At 45.3% G+C, this 18,709-nt stretch overlaps 1 protein-coding gene across 4 annotated transcripts in view; it reads right to left on the minus strand.

Annotated features, from left to right (window-relative positions):
- fat3a (FAT atypical cadherin 3a) overlaps positions 1-18,709 on the minus strand; it is a 200,281-nt gene that overhangs the window by 104,125 nt on the left and 77,447 nt on the right. For all 4 annotated transcript variants that reach the window (XM_060943363.1, XM_060943365.1, XM_060943364.1 and 1 more), the window contains 2 exons: positions 14,978-15,188; positions 9,564-13,670 (listed from right to left, as the gene is read on the minus strand). In XM_060943363.1, coding sequence (XP_060799346.1) covers positions 9,564-13,670; positions 14,978-15,188 — 4,318 coding nt within the window. The remainder of the gene's footprint in view (positions 1-9,563; positions 13,671-14,977; positions 15,189-18,709) is intronic.

Below are 18,709 nucleotides of genomic sequence, written 5' to 3' on the forward strand. Positions count from 1 at the left end.
CCGTTTGCGATTTGTCCTTTTTTCTAAGCTGAAAATCATCAAGCAAATGTGTTAAGCCTCGGTCACAACCGGCCGTACGTGCAAAAAACACAAGAAACGCACGGAGGGCACGCGTGTGACATGCTGATTTTCGAGCCGTAGACTGGCCGCCGACCGGCTGCAGAGGTTATTTGTCATGTCAAACAAACTCTACGGGCGCTTACGTTTTTTCCAGGTTGCAAGACAAACTTACGGCCAACGTGCGTCTTTCTCCACGAACAAAAAAAACGCAGCGATTTGGGAAACGCCAAAAATCGCACGGCCAAAAAAATCATACGTCCAGTTGTGACCTAGGTTTTACAGAGAAGCATACATGCCAGGCCAGAGAAACCCCAAAACGTTGCATTACAGGAGCCAAAGACATCATAATGTACATTTACGACATTTCTGTCACGTTTTAAAATGTCAGCTTTCGCACTGAAGGCTACGTTCGAGGAGGGTGACGAGACATCCCCGTTTTTGATGGCCTGTCCCCGGCTGAAGGTGTCCCTGGAAATTTTTAACCATGACTGACATACCTGGGGGGAAAAAAAAAAAAAAACAGATCGAAACATTTACCAGATTTCAGCAGACGCCTTGCATATTGTTTTGTGGATCACTTTAAGACAGGCTGAGTCCGAGAGCAGAGATGTTCTAGAACACCTCTGGCAAGAGCCTTTCCAGTATTTTGATTAGTGGAGCAGAGGAACAACTTTTTAGCGGCGCGCTAGAATCTTTGCCTAAATTAACGTCATTCATTCAGCTTTGACAGATCGCTTTATCCGCTCCTGGACAGGTGAACCATAGTCTTTTCTTGTAGGCCTAAGTGACATTGTTTGTCATCTCTGTTATTCAGCCTTTAAATGTGTACGCTACATTTTGCGATGTTGTATATGACATAACATTGCTTGTCACACTGTGTTGAGATGAAGCGGTTGACTGAACAAACCGTAGCCTGCTGCGGCCAATGCTAGCAGGAGAAAGCTCAGTGCAGCGCCAATCAGTCAGCTGAAGTTGTTGCTAGATGTAGCGTTGCTGTAAAGAGAAATCCAGCTGAGGGAAAATTGTAACAGTTCAACAGCATAAGCGAACTTACACACAAATTGGTGTGTTTTCCCACAGAGTAGCTGGCTATGTAAAGCTGTAAGTTTATGGTAATGTTACCAAAGTGTCAGTAATTTGTATAATTTGTTGTGATGTATCGCGGACTACACATTTTGATTAAGGCTGCTCATTTAGGCGCGGTCATCAATTCAGCTACGGCTACAATTTAGGTTAGGGGAGATCGGGAATGGGTGGTGTAGTGGTTAGCACCATCACCTCACAGCAAGAAGGTTCTGGGTTTGAGCCCAGTGGCTGATGGGGGGCCTTTCTGTGTGGAGTTTGTATGTTCTGCGTGGGTTTCCTCCGGGTGCTCTGGTTTCCCCCACATTACGGATAATGGATGGGGATCGGGAATCATCTGTATCCTCGATGACAATAATATGTTACCATACCTTGAAATTGCTTGCATTGAAGTAAACTGTTTATTTAAGTTTTGTATATTTTCAAATACATTGTCCATTACTCGTGGCATAGATGGTAATTAATTTAATATATTTACTTTCAGGGCGGCACGGTGGTGTAGTGGTTAGCGCTGTCGCCTCACAGCAAGAAGGTCCGGGTTTGAGCCCTGTGGCCGGCGATGGCCTTTCTGTGTGGAGTTTGCATGTTATCCGCATGGGTTTCCTCCGGGTGCTCCGGTTTCCCCCACAGTCCAAAGACATGCAGGTTAGGTTAACTGGTGACTCTAAATTGACCGTAGGTGTGAATGTGAGTGTGAATGGTTGTCTGTGTCTATGTGTCAGCCCTGTGATGACCTGGCGACTTGTCCAGGGTGTACCCCGCCTTTCGCCCGTAGTCAGCTGGGATAGGCTCCAGCTTGCCTGCGACCCTGTAGACCAGGATGAAGCGGCTACAGATAATGAGATGAGATGAGATATTTACTTTCATGGGTCTAAAACATCTATTTCAACGAGCCTGCAATTTAAAGGTGCCATGGCATGGTGGTTTGTTGATGCTTTAAACGGGCTCGTGGAGGTTTCCGGATGTTATATCCGCAGCCTTTCTCGAAATGAACCCTCGGCACGTAAATATAGCCTCCTGGGAGAAAGCCCCATTTCAGCACTTTTCCCAGTGCGTCGTTTTGCTAATGAGAAGCAGGAGGTGGGGAAGGGTAGAGGGTGAGGGCGGGCCATGGGGGGAGGGGGAGGGGCTTGACCAAGCTGCGCACACACATACTCGCTGCTATCAGCGCCTGTAGCCACGCTGCTAAGACAAAACCCCGTTCTCCCTCGGACTCCTTTCGTAAACTCAACGTGACACAGAGAACAGAGAGTGAGAGTGTTCGGAGTGGTAGTTTACGAACGTATAATACCCTAGGCTTGAACACGCACTCCATAACCAAAGAGGATAGAAGCAGCAACTACAGCAACATAGCGCTTATCCAACAGAAGACATGCATTGCGGAGCAATAGTCAAACATAAGCTCATAAGTTACAGTCGATTTCCAGACTAAACTCAGTTGAACAGAGCATGCTGCATGCTCTTTAGTTTTGTAGCGCAGATTACCTGGCTAACTGCAGGAAGCGGTTAGCTGCACAGCTAATGTAGCCATTGCTAGGCTAACGCACCGATTTTAAAACACGGCAAAACGACTTAACAGTTATACACTTACTTGTTCGGTGTTTGTGGCTGATGCGGCAGGGATGCTTGGTACGGACCCAGGCTTCAGTGACAGTTGATGTGCAAAACCTGCCCTGTACTGTCCCAAGTTGTGGAAACATTCCTCAGGAAAATGCTTCCGACAAACATACACCGTCTTAGGTAGACTCGACGGCGTATTATTGGAGTAAATAAAATTAAGCCACTGCGTCTTCAGGGGCTCTCCCGTCGGCAGTAAAAACAGACTCTTTTCTGTGTTGTCACATCCATGTACAGCGCAATTTCCATGTTTCGCTCGCTTAGGTGATGCCATGTTGTTGTGTCCTCTATGGTCTCCTCACTACAACTGGGCGGGGCAATCCATACAGTGGGTGGGAATCCAGAGGGGGGGCGTGGGGATCATCTCCCTTGCTGACGTAGTAAAGGGAAGAGCTTATCAACGCGCCGTTTTGACGCGCCATTCTCAAATGTTGGGCATAGTTTGGTTTACACATTATGAAATTTCTAGCCACTGGGGTGACTTAAGAAGGTCAGAGGAACTCATTTTAACGTTAAAAAACCTCAGAAAGTGAAAATTTCATGCCATGGGACCTTTAAGAGTCTATAAATCTACGTACCCATACCAGAGATTTTCACATTGTCTTTAATTAACGTGAACCTAAAGCGGTTGCAGAATCGGCCTACAGCGCACTCAGTGAGTAAGCTCCCACTTTTTACTGTATGTAACGCATGATCAAAATACATGAAAACCAGAAACGTCCCCCCCTTTTATTACAAAGACGAAAACATTAGACGTTTTAATGATATTTTCATTGCTGAACCGAAAATGTCCCTGGTTTTCTTCTCAGCAATCCGGCCACCTGACGTTCGAGTCTCTCTTTATTCAAATAAAGAGCGAGGAAGTAACTGCTCAAGCGTGTCGCCAAGAGCGGACAGACTTTACCATAAGGTGCTGCGTCTGTTTTCGCCAACTGTGTCAATGTTTTGGAGACACGGTCATTGTGCTTGCGTGCACATTACTCAGGATGATTTATAGCCACTTTATTTGTGGCACAGTGTAGCTACACTTTATTTCATTTCGTTCTGTCAGGGGTTTTCACACTTGTTGTTATAGTCAGGGACCTTTGAAATTAAGCTCGCAGATTTATTTTTACAAGCGAGCTTGCACTTTATTTTTTACAAAATGGGACCGATCACGGCGGCACGGTGGTGTAGTGGTTAGCGCTGTCGCCTCACAGCAAGAAGGTCCGGGTTCGAGCCCCGTGGCCGGCGAGGGCCTTTCTGTGCAGAGTTTGCATGTTCTCCCCGTGTCCACGTGGGTTTCCTCCGGGTGCTCCGGTTTCCCCCACAGTCCAAAGACATGCAGGTTAGGTTAACTGGTGACTCTAAATTGAGCGTAGGTGTGAATGTGAGTGTGAATGGTTGTCTGTGTCTATGTGTCAGCCCTGTGATGACCTGGCGACTTGTCCAGGGTGTACCCCGCCTTTCGCCCGTAGTCAGCTGGGATAGGCTCCAGCTCGCCTGCGACCCTGTAGAACAGGATAAAGCGGCTACAGATAATGAGATGAGATGAGATGAGATGAGATGAGATGGGACCGATCACTTTAATACGAACAGTGTGTCAAGGTTTGAGCAGGTGTACGGGTATTCCTAATAAAATGGCTGGTGTGTTGGCATTATATTGCTGCAAGAGAGCATTTTTCTCCATCCATGAAGCCCATTTTTTTTAAAAAAAAAAGAAAAATAGATTATATTCCAGTTGGCATTATAGCTCTTGTTGTGTCATCTATCTCTCTTTCATTTTCCATCCATCTCTTCCTTGTCACCTTCTCTCTGTTTTTCACATCCTCTCTCTCTCTCTCTCTGTCTCTCTCCATTATGTATTTATATCACACTTCTGTCTGGGGGTGTGAAGAGTCCATTAGTCAGTGTTTGACCTTTGAGTTCATCTGAAACCGGAGGGACTTAAATATCAAAGAAAAAGAAACAGACGTAAGAGAAAATGAGAAATAAAAGCGACAGTGCTGTTCTAGTATCATCCAGAGCAGCACACATATAGATACATAGAACTGTAATTGAGTTATGTGTGTCTGTGTGTGTGTGTGTGTGTGCGCGCGTGTGCGTGCAGGAACTCATGAATTATAAACCATGGCAGCTCCCTAATGCAATGATATGAATTTCTAAAGTGATATACGTACAGGCTGCACCTGAGAGTGCATGAGTAGGAACGGCATTCTGCAAAATCATATAACTACATTTGACAATGCGTGATGAGGCGCACAGCTGGTTCTTACGATGTGGTTATTTCGTACACAAATCAATCGAATCTTCATTACATCAGTGTGCATTACTGATTTACTCTTCATTGCCACTCCAAAGTGAAGTGTGTGAAGTGTTCAGGCACCAAAAGTCTGAATGTACACCAGAGACCTGTTTTTATTTCATCATTTTCACCTCTGACTGTTTTGGGTTCAGTAAGTGATTATAGTTTTCCACCACTAAGGGGCATCTGTGCTTTTTTAAACCTTGGTAAAATACACATTCAAGAGTCATCACGCTCCAATTTGAAAGCAGGTCCTGAGGTAGGCAGCATTTTTGGCCAGTATCTGCACACTCCTGTGATAAAACCTGTCTTGTTTGGAAGGATGTCATTCTGAGCAAGGTGTTGTTTAGAAATATAAGCTAAATAAAGCACTTGTAACTAACAGCCTGTTGGTACTATCCATCCATCCATCCATCCATCATCCGTAACCGTATATCCTGTGCAGGGTCGCAGGCGAGCTGGAGCCTATCCCAGCTGACTACGGGCGAAAGGCGGGGTACACCCTGGACAAGTCGCCAGGTCATCACAGGGCTGACACATAGACACAGACAACCACTCACACTCACATTCACACCTACGGTCAATTTAGAGTCACCAGTTAACCTAACCTGCATGTCTTTGGACTGTGGGGGAAACCGGAGCACCCGGAGGAAACCCACACGGACACGGGGAGAACATGCAAACTCCGCACAGAAAGGCCCTCGCCGGCCACGGGGCTCGAACCCGGACCTTCTTGCTGTGAAGTGACAGTGCTAACCACTACACCCAAGGACGCGTTATCCTAATGGGCTTCATGGGCAGCTGCCCGGGGCCTCGGAGGTAGCGAGATCGGAAAATATGAAATGATATTTTCAGAAATTTTGATCATATTGATAACATTTTTGACGCATTTCGCCACCCGTAAGGAAGCCCACCTTGTCCCGTCGCATAAATCACCCGTCATTGTCAATATGATCACTGTCCACCATGTCTTCACGCGCTACGCCAGCTTGAGTTCAATGATTTAATTAATGACTTCGCTTTGTCAAACTGAATGCGCAAAGCTGTGTGCCACTGCTGTTTGGGACATTACGTGTGAGAAAGGATGAAATGTTTCACATAGCCTAACATTTTGAGATTTATTTCTGAGAAGCAAGATATAGAGCCCTGCACTCCCGCGGGACCCGACGCAAAGCAGTGCGGCGCGGGACAAATTTTGAAAGCTCATTGCGGGCGCGGGCGGGAGGGGGAGGTGATAAGCTGCAGTCCCGCTAACTAAAAACGTGTTTAAAATAAAATTTATAAATTATTAATTTATGTCTATCGTATATAATTTGTGCTGGATATTTTATTTGGCATTAATAAAAACACTTTAAGATGCCTAAATTTGCGGATGTGGTCTAATCTCGCGTACGTTTCCGATTCCTTTCCGCTCTTCCGTGTTTGAGATCTCCGATCATGGCAGAAGAGCAGAGCTCCGCTAGTGAAGCTCACAGTGCTTCAGAAGTAAGTGCTGCTTTAAAAAGAGGTACATTGCTTGAAACGCACCCCTGAACGTGAGCTGTAGATATTTATGCGCAAATCCACTCAAAGTAGTGGGCGGGGCACCATCACGCTGTGTCTTTAAATTATATGAATTTCTTATAGGCCTACTTGTATTTCCTAGAATGTAAATGTGAGGAGTGACATATAAGCTATGTGCAATGTACAACATTCTTAATATCCACTGTAGATTTTGGTAGGTGTGTTGGGTATCTCTGTAAAGCCTCAGCTGCGCATGCCGCCTGGCAACGCGCACCCTCGCTACGTGCGCTAGGTGAAGGATCGGTCAGTGGAGAGCTCCGCTAAGCTCGGCATGTTTAATTCCCCAAGCCAATGACAAGAACTTTCGTGAGAAATAACGCGAACGTCTGCATCAAGCGGGATTTGCGGGCGGGAGCGGGACAAAATATGGCAGGCGCGGGCGGGAGCGGGACTGAAAATCATAATTCTTTGCGGGATCGGGTGGGAGCGGGACTGCACAATGCGGGAGCGAGCGGGAGCGGGACTGAAAATTCTGTCCCGTGCAGACCTCTAACAAGATATTTTTCTTTTTTTGTTATCGCTCTTTGTTTTCACAAGTTAAAAGTCGCCTGGATTCCAAAATGAAAACGAACGGTTATATACCAAATGAATGTTCTTGTTCTGAATACTAAAGAAACTGTTGTAGGCCTCGGTTATGTTCTTGACATGTTGTTCATTGACTCACTCATTCAAAGGCTTCTTGAGGCTAAACTTTAGTTAACCAGACTTATTAACCGTGATGTCTGATGGATTTTTTCACCATGCAGTTGCCTATTTCACCATTGCTTTTTCTCGATTAAACAGGTGTTGATGGATATAAAGTTTTATCGTTCAATAGTATTTCTAATTGTGCCACTGTCATTATTTAAGTTTCTGTGTCTAGTTAGACAGGCACGTCTGAGGGGGTGAATTTGCTGAGCGCAGTTGACAACAGGCGGGGGTGGGGCCTCGGGGGTGTGTCTGCCCAGGGCCTCGGCAAGGGTTAACGCTACACCACCGTGCCGCCCCTCTGTTGGTACTAGTCTTTGCAAACTGTTACATTAGATTACATTACAGGCATTTTGCAGACGCTCTTATCCTGAACGATGTACAACAAGACCCTGACATACCCACAGTAGTGCGCAGCCTGGGGAGCAGTTGGGGGTTAGGTCCTTTGCTCAAGGGCACTTGAGCCATTCCTGCTGGTCCAGGGAATTGAACTGGTGACCTTTTGTTCCAAAAGCTGCTTCTCTAACCTTTAGGTCATGGCTTCCCCATGTTAGAAGTCAGTCTTTTATTAATATTAGCTACCAGCTAACAATATGATATAACAATCTACAGTATGTAGCTAAGTAGGCTATACTCTCAGAAATAAATATTGCGAAGCTGTCCCTTTCATTGTCAATTCAGTGGTCCTTTCATAAATACCTTTAATATGTGTGTAAACAGGCCCGCCGACAGGGGGGGGACAAACGGGTATGTTGTCCCGGGCCCAGGAATGGGGGGGGCCCAGAACTGGGCTCTCATGAAGTTGCGATTAAATTATTTTATTTCATTTCAAAATGTGTTGATTTGGGGGAGAAATGTGCTATATTTGCATTCAATAAACGATTTCTAGATCTTTTGCCTTTATTGTCTTTGAAAAAGGCGTCAAGAACCCCCTACCACCCCTAATGCAAAAATGGTTTGGTCTGACTCTTTGATTAAGGGGAAAAAAACGACATCGTTCGATCATAGCGCTTCGACAATCAGCGTGCGTGCCATTTGCCAACATGCACAAGTCAGGAGCACAGAAAAGAAAAGAAAAGAGAAAAAGAGAGGAAGAAACCAAGAGACTCAGGGGCTCACTGCATAAATATTTTAAAAAAGATTGGGATGATGCAGCAGGTACTAGCAAAGGCAGTGGGGCAGCTGAGCCAGGTCAGACACGGCCAACTTTTTCCCGCCCCGTAAAGTAACCCCAACCAAGGCACGCGCGGCACGCAATTCATGTTACAAACGAGGGGAGAGCAAGTCACACTGAACACCATATCAAACGCACAGGGCATTGAATCATTTCATAACCACAACGGCTTAATAACATCGTGTTTCATATATCTGATTGAAGCTAAGATTATTCACATTAGCCCGCAATCCTATCCCGCCGTTTCTCGAGCGCTGTGTTCTTCTCTGCTTTTCACACTGGACAGTACGCACACACAGTGTACTATGTTCGCCCCCAGCCCTGCCCAAAATCCCCCGTCCATCGCTGCTCCTTCAAGAGCACCCCAATCGCATGATTATAGTAGACTATCCACGAGTTTAGGAATACCTTTTTGAATACCTGTCATTTAAGGGTTGGAGTGAGTAGAGACTGGGATAAGAGAGGTGGGTGGGTGTGTGTGTGGGTTGGCCCGGGGGGGGGCCCATTCAGAGCATTTTGTCTCGGGCCCAGCCAAAGCTGTCAACGGCCCTGTGTGTAAACATGGAAACGTGACCATCATTGTCATTTAGGGCAAAACCTTCAAGGTATATTACACCTTTCCAGGTAAAGGAAATATACTAAAGGTACCGTAGGTACACACTTGAAGGTACCACTGCCGCACCAAGCAAAGGTACAGTTTAAACTGAAGCAGAAAAATAGTTGCTACAAGATCCGGATCCATCCCTACGTAAGATATTAACAAACAAACAGCACGAAAAGCTTGTGTGTGTTTGACAACACTCAAGGGTATATTAAATGCAATGTCTATCGAGGTTCTTTTTCAGTTAAAAATGCTGACCAAGGAGACACCAACTAAAGCAGGTGCTCTATAATGAAATGCACCGTGCGCAGCTTGAGCAGGAATGTAGAAATGGGCTTTGACATCCCATAATAAAACCTGGCCTTGCACTGGGAATGCATCATAAAAGACATAAACAGCCCAACATGCACACACATTTCCCATCTCGCACATTTCCTTTTCCATTTCCTTCACACAGACATGCACATACAAATACATACGTGTCTCTCCCTCACCTGTGATGTGGTAAGTAACCTGACGGTTGCTAGGAGAGCTGTCGTCATCACGGGTGTTCAGCACAGCAACCACTTCTCCAGGTGCATCGCTTTCCCGCACGCTGCCATAGTAGTGCGGCTGCAGAAACTCAGGTATGTTGTCATTGGAGTCACCAACTGCTATGGCGACCGTCGTCGAGGATGACAGACTGGCTGGGTCGCCGAGATCAAATGCCCAGACTGTAAGACTGTGGATGGGGTTAAGTTCATGATCAAGGCCTTTGAGAGTTGAAATCCAACCAGACGTGCTGTCAATTGTAAAATAGCTCCCGCTGTCCTTCAAATCCTCACTTCCTGATCCTAGAAGCCCAGGTGGAGCAAGGCTGTATGTCACCTGACCATTGGCTGACCAGTCAGGATCCACTGCTAGCACCTGGAGGATCCTGGTGCCAGCAGGAAGTCCCTCAGTGATGGAGGCTTCATATGAGTTGGACTCAAATGCTGGTTTGTTGTCATTTACATCCAGAATTTTTACTTCAACATCTACAACTGCAACTGAATCTATGAGTCCTTGCTGCAGGGTTGCAGCCACTTTAAAATGGAATTCAGGTGTATGCTCACGGTCCAGTGGCTTTTCCAGTTTTATCATACCACTGTCCTTGTCCACAACAAAAATCCCATCATTATTACTCTCCACAGTCTGACCAATTACAGCTGAGAAACTGACAGGTAGAGAGTACTGTCCACGCTGGTTCTGCAGATGGACTGCTCCTAGCGTGGACCCAATGGACGTATCCTCTGGAATAGTAAATGAGAAGTGTGGTTGGCTGAAGACAGGTAAGTGGGCATCATTTGAGAGGACATGAATGTACACAGAAATGAGAGAATGGCGGACTGGTACACCACTGTCTGAGGCTTTCACAAAAAAGGACAACACCGACCCTTGAAGGGGGCTAAAGTTGCCCTTGGTAACTATCCAACCACTATCAGGGTCTATATCCAGCAATTCTGTGACCTGTATACTGGCTTCACTGTATAAGCTGTAGCTGATCTCTCCATTGAGCCCCTGATCAGCATCCCAAGCCTGCACTTGTGTCACTAAAGAGCCAGGCTCCACCTCTGCGCGAACACTAGCACGGTACTCTGAAGCATCGAAAAGTGGGGCATTATCATTCTCGTCCAGCACTGCAATCCGAACATGGCAATACGCAGTTCTTCCTCCTGTGTCGACTGCTGCAACGGACAGCACAAATTCATTTTGATCTTCCCGATCCAACCTCTCCAGAGTCGTTATCTGACCATTGCTGTCTATACTAAATAAATATTGTGCTACATCCGAGAGCAAAACATAGTGCACTTCTCCGAATGGTCCAGGATCAGCATCCTGAGCTCTAATCATTATGACCTTTGATCCAGCTGGCATGTTCTCTCGTATCTCTGCTTCATACATGCTCTGGGTGAATTGTGGTGTGTGTAGGTTAGCCCACTCGACATGTACGTGCACTTGTGCTGTGCTGGTGAAAACACCGTCCGAAACACTCACGTTCAGGCTGACAGTGGGTGGCATACGTTGCGTGCGCCGCTGTCCACTCAGAGTCAGGATCCCTGAGGAAGCGTCCAGGTCAAATAGCAATCGCTCGTTTCCTAATACCAAACCATAATGTAGTCGGTCTACATCGGACTGATCTGCATCAGACGCCTGAATGCACATGACAAAGTGCCCTTTGGGTGCAAGTTCATAAACCGAGGCCTCATACAGTAGTTGATTGAAGACTGGAGCGTTGTCATTTGTGTCTGTCACCTGAACTGTGACCTGCACCTCGGTGCTAAGAGGAGGAAAGCCATTATCAGTTGCTTTGACAAAGAAAACATAGCGCTGAATGGTTTCGTGATCGAGGGAGCGTGCAGTCAAGATCAGGCCACTGCTGCTGTCAATGTGAAAGTGGTCTGTACTGTTGCTGCGGTCAGGGATGATCTGGTAGCGAACTGCTGCATTTTTCTCAGAGTCTTTATCTGTCGCTTGCACCTGCAAAGCAGGAGTTCCAATCATGGCTGATTCAGAGATTACTGCTTTATAAACTGGTTGTTCAAACACAGGTGCATTGTCGTTCATGTCTAAAACAGTCACCTCAACATCCACCTCTGCTCTAGCACCTGTGAGGCAGTCTGTTGCCCTGATGATCAGTTTGTGGACCGAGTTGGCCTCAAAGTCCAGAGGGGCTATAACACTGATGATGCCAGTGTCAAATCCAATAGAGAAAAGGCTATCAGGGTTGCCATGTGTGATGGTGTACAAAACATTCTGTCCTTCTGGACTGCTGGCATTGATTCCCAGAATCGGTGTGAACACTGGCACATCCTCACTCACTTTAACAGAGTAGAATGGCCGGTCAAATACAGGCATTGCCCGGTTGACAACAGTGACCGGGAATGTGATAGAAGAGGACAGGGATGGTGTGCCACTATCACGAGCAAAGACCAGAATTTGGTATTCCACACTAGACAGATCAGCATCAAAGGCCTGGCGTAATCTCAGCTCACCGCTAATGCGGTCCATTTCAAAGTGTCCCAGCTCATCCTGCAGGAAGTAGCTGACTTCTCCATTTGGACCTTTGTCACTGTCCACAGCTGTCACACGGAATATGGACACCCCTGGTTCTGCCTCCACTTGCACGGCTGCATAATATGGAAGTCCAACAAAAATGGGTGCGTTGTCGTTGACATCTGTAACACGTACACGAACAAGCGCCCTTGCAACGCGCAACCTGTCTTCCTCTCGACTTGCCTGCACTAGAAGTCCATACTCCTCTTTGTCTTCTCTGTCTAAGGGGATTCCAACTGTCTCTATAGCTCCAGACGTGGGACGGATTCGAAACCTCCCACCTGAATTTAGCAAAGTATAACGTAGTGGCTCATTCAATTTGTTGCCAAGCGCTGTAACGACAGCGACTGTTGTCACGTTAGCATTGTTCTCCTGAATGTTAGCATTGTAGATGTTGTGTGTGAAAGCCAAGCCACTGTCGAGTGCCTCACGCACAAGGATGGTCACCAGAGCTGTGCTGGAGAAGCGTCCGTCTGATACACGAACATTAAAGCGGAAACGGTCTTTGCCAAAGGTGCTGTTATGGACTGTGATTAGCCCAGTGCTCAACTCTACAGCAAAGTGCTCCAGACTGGTGTCAGTCAGTGAGTAGGTGAGGTCGGATTGACCGTCTCCATCAGGATCAGAGGCGGAGACCCTCAAGGCTTCCACTCCCTCGTAGGTAGGAAGCAGAAGAACAGTTTCATAGAAATCCTGGGAAAACTGTGGTGCACAGTCATTAATGTCTTGCACTTGGATGGTGACTTCTGCAGGATGTTCAGCTGATAGCTGTGGACGCCCACTGTCCCTTACACTCACATGAAAATGGAAAGTAGGTGTTTTTTCATGGTCCAATTGAGCAATAGTTCTAATGGAACCGGTGCCAGCATCTACAGTAAAGAAACGCCTTGCATTCTCTTCCTGGATCTGATACACTAACAGTGCGTTATGGTTCCGGTCAGCATCTGCTGCCTGTATAACCAAAGGCTCGCCTGATTGACTAAGCACAACGCTGTTCAGCCCTGCCCCTTCACTGATGTCACCCTGGTAATGCAGCTGCTGGAACACAGGGGCATTGTCATTCTGATCAAGCACGACAACCGTTACAGTGGCATTGGACGACTGACCGGCCATGTTGGTAGCTGTGACGGTTAGCACGTATGAAGAAATTGTCTCGAAATCGAGCACTTTTTGAGTTGTGATCACACCACTGTACTGGTTAATGCAAAATGTCCGACCTCCATTACCATGACGGATTTCGTAGGTTAGTGTGGACAGGCTAAGGGCTGCTACAGTGGTTACTGAAGTTCCTACGGCAACACCTTCAGAAACCTCAGCCTGATACTCATTTTGAGGAAATTTGGGGCCTGAATTGTCAGAGAGTGTCACAGCGATGCGAACAACAGCTGTGGAAGATAGAACGGGTGAGCCATGATCCACAGCTTTTACAATCAGCACATAGTGACCAAGGGTGGATAACTCCAATTCCCGAGCCACTGAGATGATTCCTAGGATTGGATCAATCCGGAATGTGTTCCCAGCGTTTCCTGTAGAGACAACAAAACACAGAGGTATAGCATCATCCTCACGCTTAACGAACAACTTTGAAAAGAACAGAATGAGAGCACAGGAGCTTTTAGGAAGCTGCGTTAACGTTTGCCTTAATTCAACCAACACTAAAAAAAAATCTTGTCAAATTTACAGTGAAAAACTGGCAGCTGTGGTTGCCATTTTTTCACCGTAAAAAATACAGTGACAGTGTATATGGCTTTACGGTAAGGTATATCAACACTTGTAAAAACAACAGTTTGAAAATGTTCAATTTTACAGGTATTCAATGTACAATAATCAATACATAACTGTTAATTTTACGGATATTCATTGTACAATAAACAATGATTCAAAATGATGGTTACAAGCAATGCTCTACTAGACAGATATATATTTTTTTTGGCCTTTTTTCACCTTTATTGGATAGGACAGTGCAGAGACAGGAAATGAACTGGAGAGAGAGACGGGGAGGGATCAGGAAATGACCTCAGGTCGGAATCGAACCCGGGTCCCCGGATTCATGGTATGACGCCTTAGTCGACTGAGCCATGACGGTGGGCATTTTTTAAAATTTTTTTAACAGGGCAATGATGTAATTTTAACTATCACATTCTGTTTTAGTATTACAGTTTGTCTGTGTTTAAACTACAACAATTTGTAAATTCTACAAAAAAATATGATCAATTCAACATATTCTTACTGTTAAATTAACAGTGGCATTTGGTTAGGAGTTTTACAGTATATTGATGTAAATTACACACTGCTTCATTGTTTTTATATTTACAGTTTTTTTATGTCATGATTTTACATAAATTCACTGTTAATTCTACGGACATTTTTTACAGTGAAGGAAGGTTAAATTTCATCACGAAACATTTTTCTTTTCTAGTACCCAAGTGCCCCATGTTTTGTCAAGAGATATCATTCTGCTGATTATTTTGACCACAATTTATTCTACTGTAAACTGCGACTGTCAGTCATTATTTTAGAACACTGTGTTGCTGAATACTGCTGAAGTAAGCAGGTGCTGATTTCACATTTTAGGAAGGAGTGGTATCATCCGAGTTAGATCATACGCGAGCGAGACTTGTTTAAAAATGCAACGGTGAAAGACATTGCTGATATTAATAAGTTTGTGGGTCGACTGTAACCGGATCGCAGTAACAGTAACACAATCTCTGTTACGTTTTATTACTTATATTAAAGCTGTCGTGACGTTATAATAACAGTTTAGGGAAGTATACGATGAGCATGTTAGCTACATGCTAGATTTGGAATGAAAGGACACGTGTTGTATGTTCACCTGATTCTATACTGTAGCTTATCTGAGCGTTCTGGCCTTTGTCTTTATCCAGAGCCGTTACCGTGACGACAGCAGAGCCAAGTGCTGCAGATTCGTACACCTGTCCGTCATACATCGCCATGGTAAACTGGGGGGCGTGGTCGTTCACATCCTCTACACCAATAAGAACGCGTGCGAGACTCCGTCTGTACGGGAATTCCTGATCTTTCACCTGGGGGGGAATGAGGGAATAGAAAAGAAGAGAGAAGTAGACAGGAAATAAGTATAAGTAAATTTTATTGCCTCAGTGAAACAGCAACAGACTGCAATCATGCTCACACACACACACACACACACACACACACACACACACACACACACACACACACACACAGAGATAACATCTCTCAGTGGATTACAATAACACATTTCATCTGTTTCACAGTCTGCAGGAATATTTATCTCTCTCTCACACACACACACACACACACACGCACACACACAGAGGAGCGCTGAAACAGAGAGTGAGTGTGATCAGATCGATAATTAGATTGCTGCGCCGGGAGACGACATTAATACACACACACACACACACACACTGCCAAGGTACACACAGCCACAAGTGAGGAAGGGATAAGAAACAAAATAGAGAATTAATGATGAAAATAGAAACGATGGGAAAAAGATGGCAGGAGTTCTATCTTATGAGAGAGAAAACAACAAGAGAGCAAAACAATTGAGAGAGAGAGAGAGAGAGAGAGAGAGAGAGAGTATGACAGAACAGTGGAAAAAAGGAAGGACAAATCAGCAGGGGAGAGATGGATAAAGAGGGAGACAGTCAAGGGGGAGAGAAAGACGAAGGGAGGTAGTGAGCTATAAAACTGAGAGACAGATAAGAGCTCTTTGTCCTTTTTTAACCTCAGATAGAGAGTCAGACACACACCGACAGACAGAGAGAAGGCGACGGACAGTGGATGAGGAAAAGCAGGAAGGTAATCGTCTGCAGGTTAACCTTTCTGAACACCATTTTGACAGAAAACACGGACTGTGCACCATAAAACGTCAAAGAGACGCTACGGAGAACAGAGAACGTCCTGACTTTGCACTATCGTGGTATACTCAGTACCTAGCTAATCAGCTAATTAGCAGTAAGATTAACAGTCCACATAAATCAACACAGCGAAATCCTAACAGGAAGCACACAAAAGCGAGCGATGTGACACAAAACAGTTATAGCTAACTTTTTCCCCCGATGTTTTCTATCGTTACACATTGTTATCCTCTTAAATCTGATGTAAAGCACTGTGTCAAGGAAACTGTGTGCTAGCACTTTTGAGAAAATGGCTGCCATTCCTGCAAAAGGTCTTTCCCACAGGTCTGATTAGCTAACAGACAATTAGCTAGCTATTGAGGTATTTCACCTGACGTCACAGGGTCACGTGACGCCCCGGTGTCCGCCATTTTGGACGGCAAGCTAGCTAATGTCAACAACAGTAGCTGGTATGTTACTGTAGCAATGTTTACATTCAGTCATTTGGATTTGATGACCTTTCAGTCTCAAGTTTTTCCTTTACTGGATTTACTAGTTTACTGAGCTAGCGCGCGTGCTAGCCAGGCTCCCGGCCGGCCGGCAAGTGCGCGCGCGCTAGCCAGGCTCCCAGCTTGCCCGAGCGCGCTAGCTCAGTAAACTAGTAAATCCAGTAAAGGAAAAACTTGAGACTGAAAGGTTTTAACAGTCATCCAAATGACTGAACGTAAACATTGCTACAGTAACATACCAGCTATGATGTTGTTGACATTAGCTAGTGCTAACAGCTAGCTGCTAATACACTGCTACAACTACACCGACCCTAATAATACAGTTCTTAGTCATTGCCTGGTAACAGCAAACTTATAACGGGCCATGTCTCAACAGACTAAGAAGTTATTTCAATGACATTTAATAACATTTTGTTTATCCTGAGGACCGAAAGTAAATGAAAATGTGAACAAACCTTAGCTGTAATAAGATGGCGACCACCGGCTCCAGGGACGACCCGCTGATGTAGGCATGTTACCCAGCCTGACACAAAATATTTGTAGGCATCCAAACTCTTATATGCTTTCAGATCAATACCTGTGTATGGCGATGGGTTTTTAACGACATAGGTATACAGATCATGTGGGCCGAAGTCAGGTAAAGACGAGGGCTTCGTGTACTTCCGTACGTCAGTGAACAATCCTGGTGGAAGCAGGTAAACGTCGTTCTCTAAGCCTGCTAACCTCAATTTTTGCAAATACCTCTCCCTCTGCTCGCCCTGTAAATGCCCTACGTCGCTGGATAGTGAAGGTGTTTTCTGCATCTCGCTCCTTTTTCTTTTATGTTTTTCGTTTGTCGCCTTCCTCGCATTCAAACCGATTCGAGCCGTGACGTCCAAAATGGCAGCATCACATGACTTGGTCACATGAGTGAAATACCTCAATTGAGGTATTTCACCTGACGTCACAGGGTCACGTGACGCCCTGGTGTCCGCCATTTTGAACGTCAAGCTACATACTAACGCGGCAGACAGAGAGGGAGAACCGGCTTGAAAAAAAAACGTGTTACAGACACCTAGAATAGATTAATTTGTCAGTAAGCAGTCTATAAATAACCATGGTGTTTGCTTGTTGTGCTGTGGGCCGCCACAACAGACAGGGACAGCGTGCAGGACGCTCCTTTTACCGGTTTCTAGTGATGGGAATTTCGGCTCTTTTGGCTCTTCTTACTATAAGGAGCCGGCTCTTTCGGCTCCCAAACGGCTCCTGAGATTTTATTTTTGATTTAATTGCTGCAATTAACTAGTGAATTAATTACATTATTATTTATATTTTATCAATAGGATGTTTTCCATTTTATTTTTTAGTTTTTGTAGCCATTGTAAAGCTTTGTAAAGTATAGCAGTGTAACAATGTTCTAGCTATAGAAATAAAACTTACTGACCAATTAATAAATTATTTTCTCACAAACATAATGCAAAACTGTGTTATATTACCAATATAAAATACACAGCTGATTTTCCCCTCCTCAGGTGCCTCACAGACTCCTCTCCCCTGCGCTCCACAGCTTTAAGCATTACACCAATTTTCATATTTTCGCAGCTGTGAATGACATCAACCAAAAAAAGTAGGTGTACGCCATGCTACTTTTTTTCCTTTGAATGGTAATAGACAACACAAAGACGCAATCGGACAGCAACTTTTTTTGTGAAAGTCTCTCTGAGGCACCTAAGGACAAAAAACTAATTCGGCTCCCCAATTCGGCTCCCACCGAAGAGCCGGCTCCCGTCGTTCACTTCAAAGAGCCGGCTCTTTGAACCGGATCGTTCGCGACCGACACATCACTACCGGTTTCCTACTGACCCAGACAAGAGGGCCAAACGGATTGCAGCTGCGAAGAGACAGGATTGGGAGCCTACAGAGTACTCCAGACTTTGCAGTGATCATTTCATTTCAGGTTAGTTTATCAGTTAACGCGATTTTGATAAAATATATAGCAAAAAGTAAATGGGTCAGTGTTTGTTAACCCATCTGAGCAGTGAAACAAGGCAGTGTTAATTTGTCTAGGGTTGCATGTAGCAGACATCAGGCATAAAACGCAATAACAGAGGCTAGAAAGAAACGGGACACAGAAATAAATAAACAGGGCTCCATACCAAGGCTGGGTACAGTGTTTGTGATAAAAGACAGATCCAATTTAACACGAATCACAGCTTACTTTCTTGTTAAAATGTG

This window comes from Neoarius graeffei, chromosome 16, assembly GCF_027579695.1.
Source record: "Neoarius graeffei isolate fNeoGra1 chromosome 16, fNeoGra1.pri, whole genome shotgun sequence".
Taxonomy (NCBI): Eukaryota; Metazoa; Chordata; class Actinopteri; order Siluriformes; family Ariidae; genus Neoarius; species Neoarius graeffei.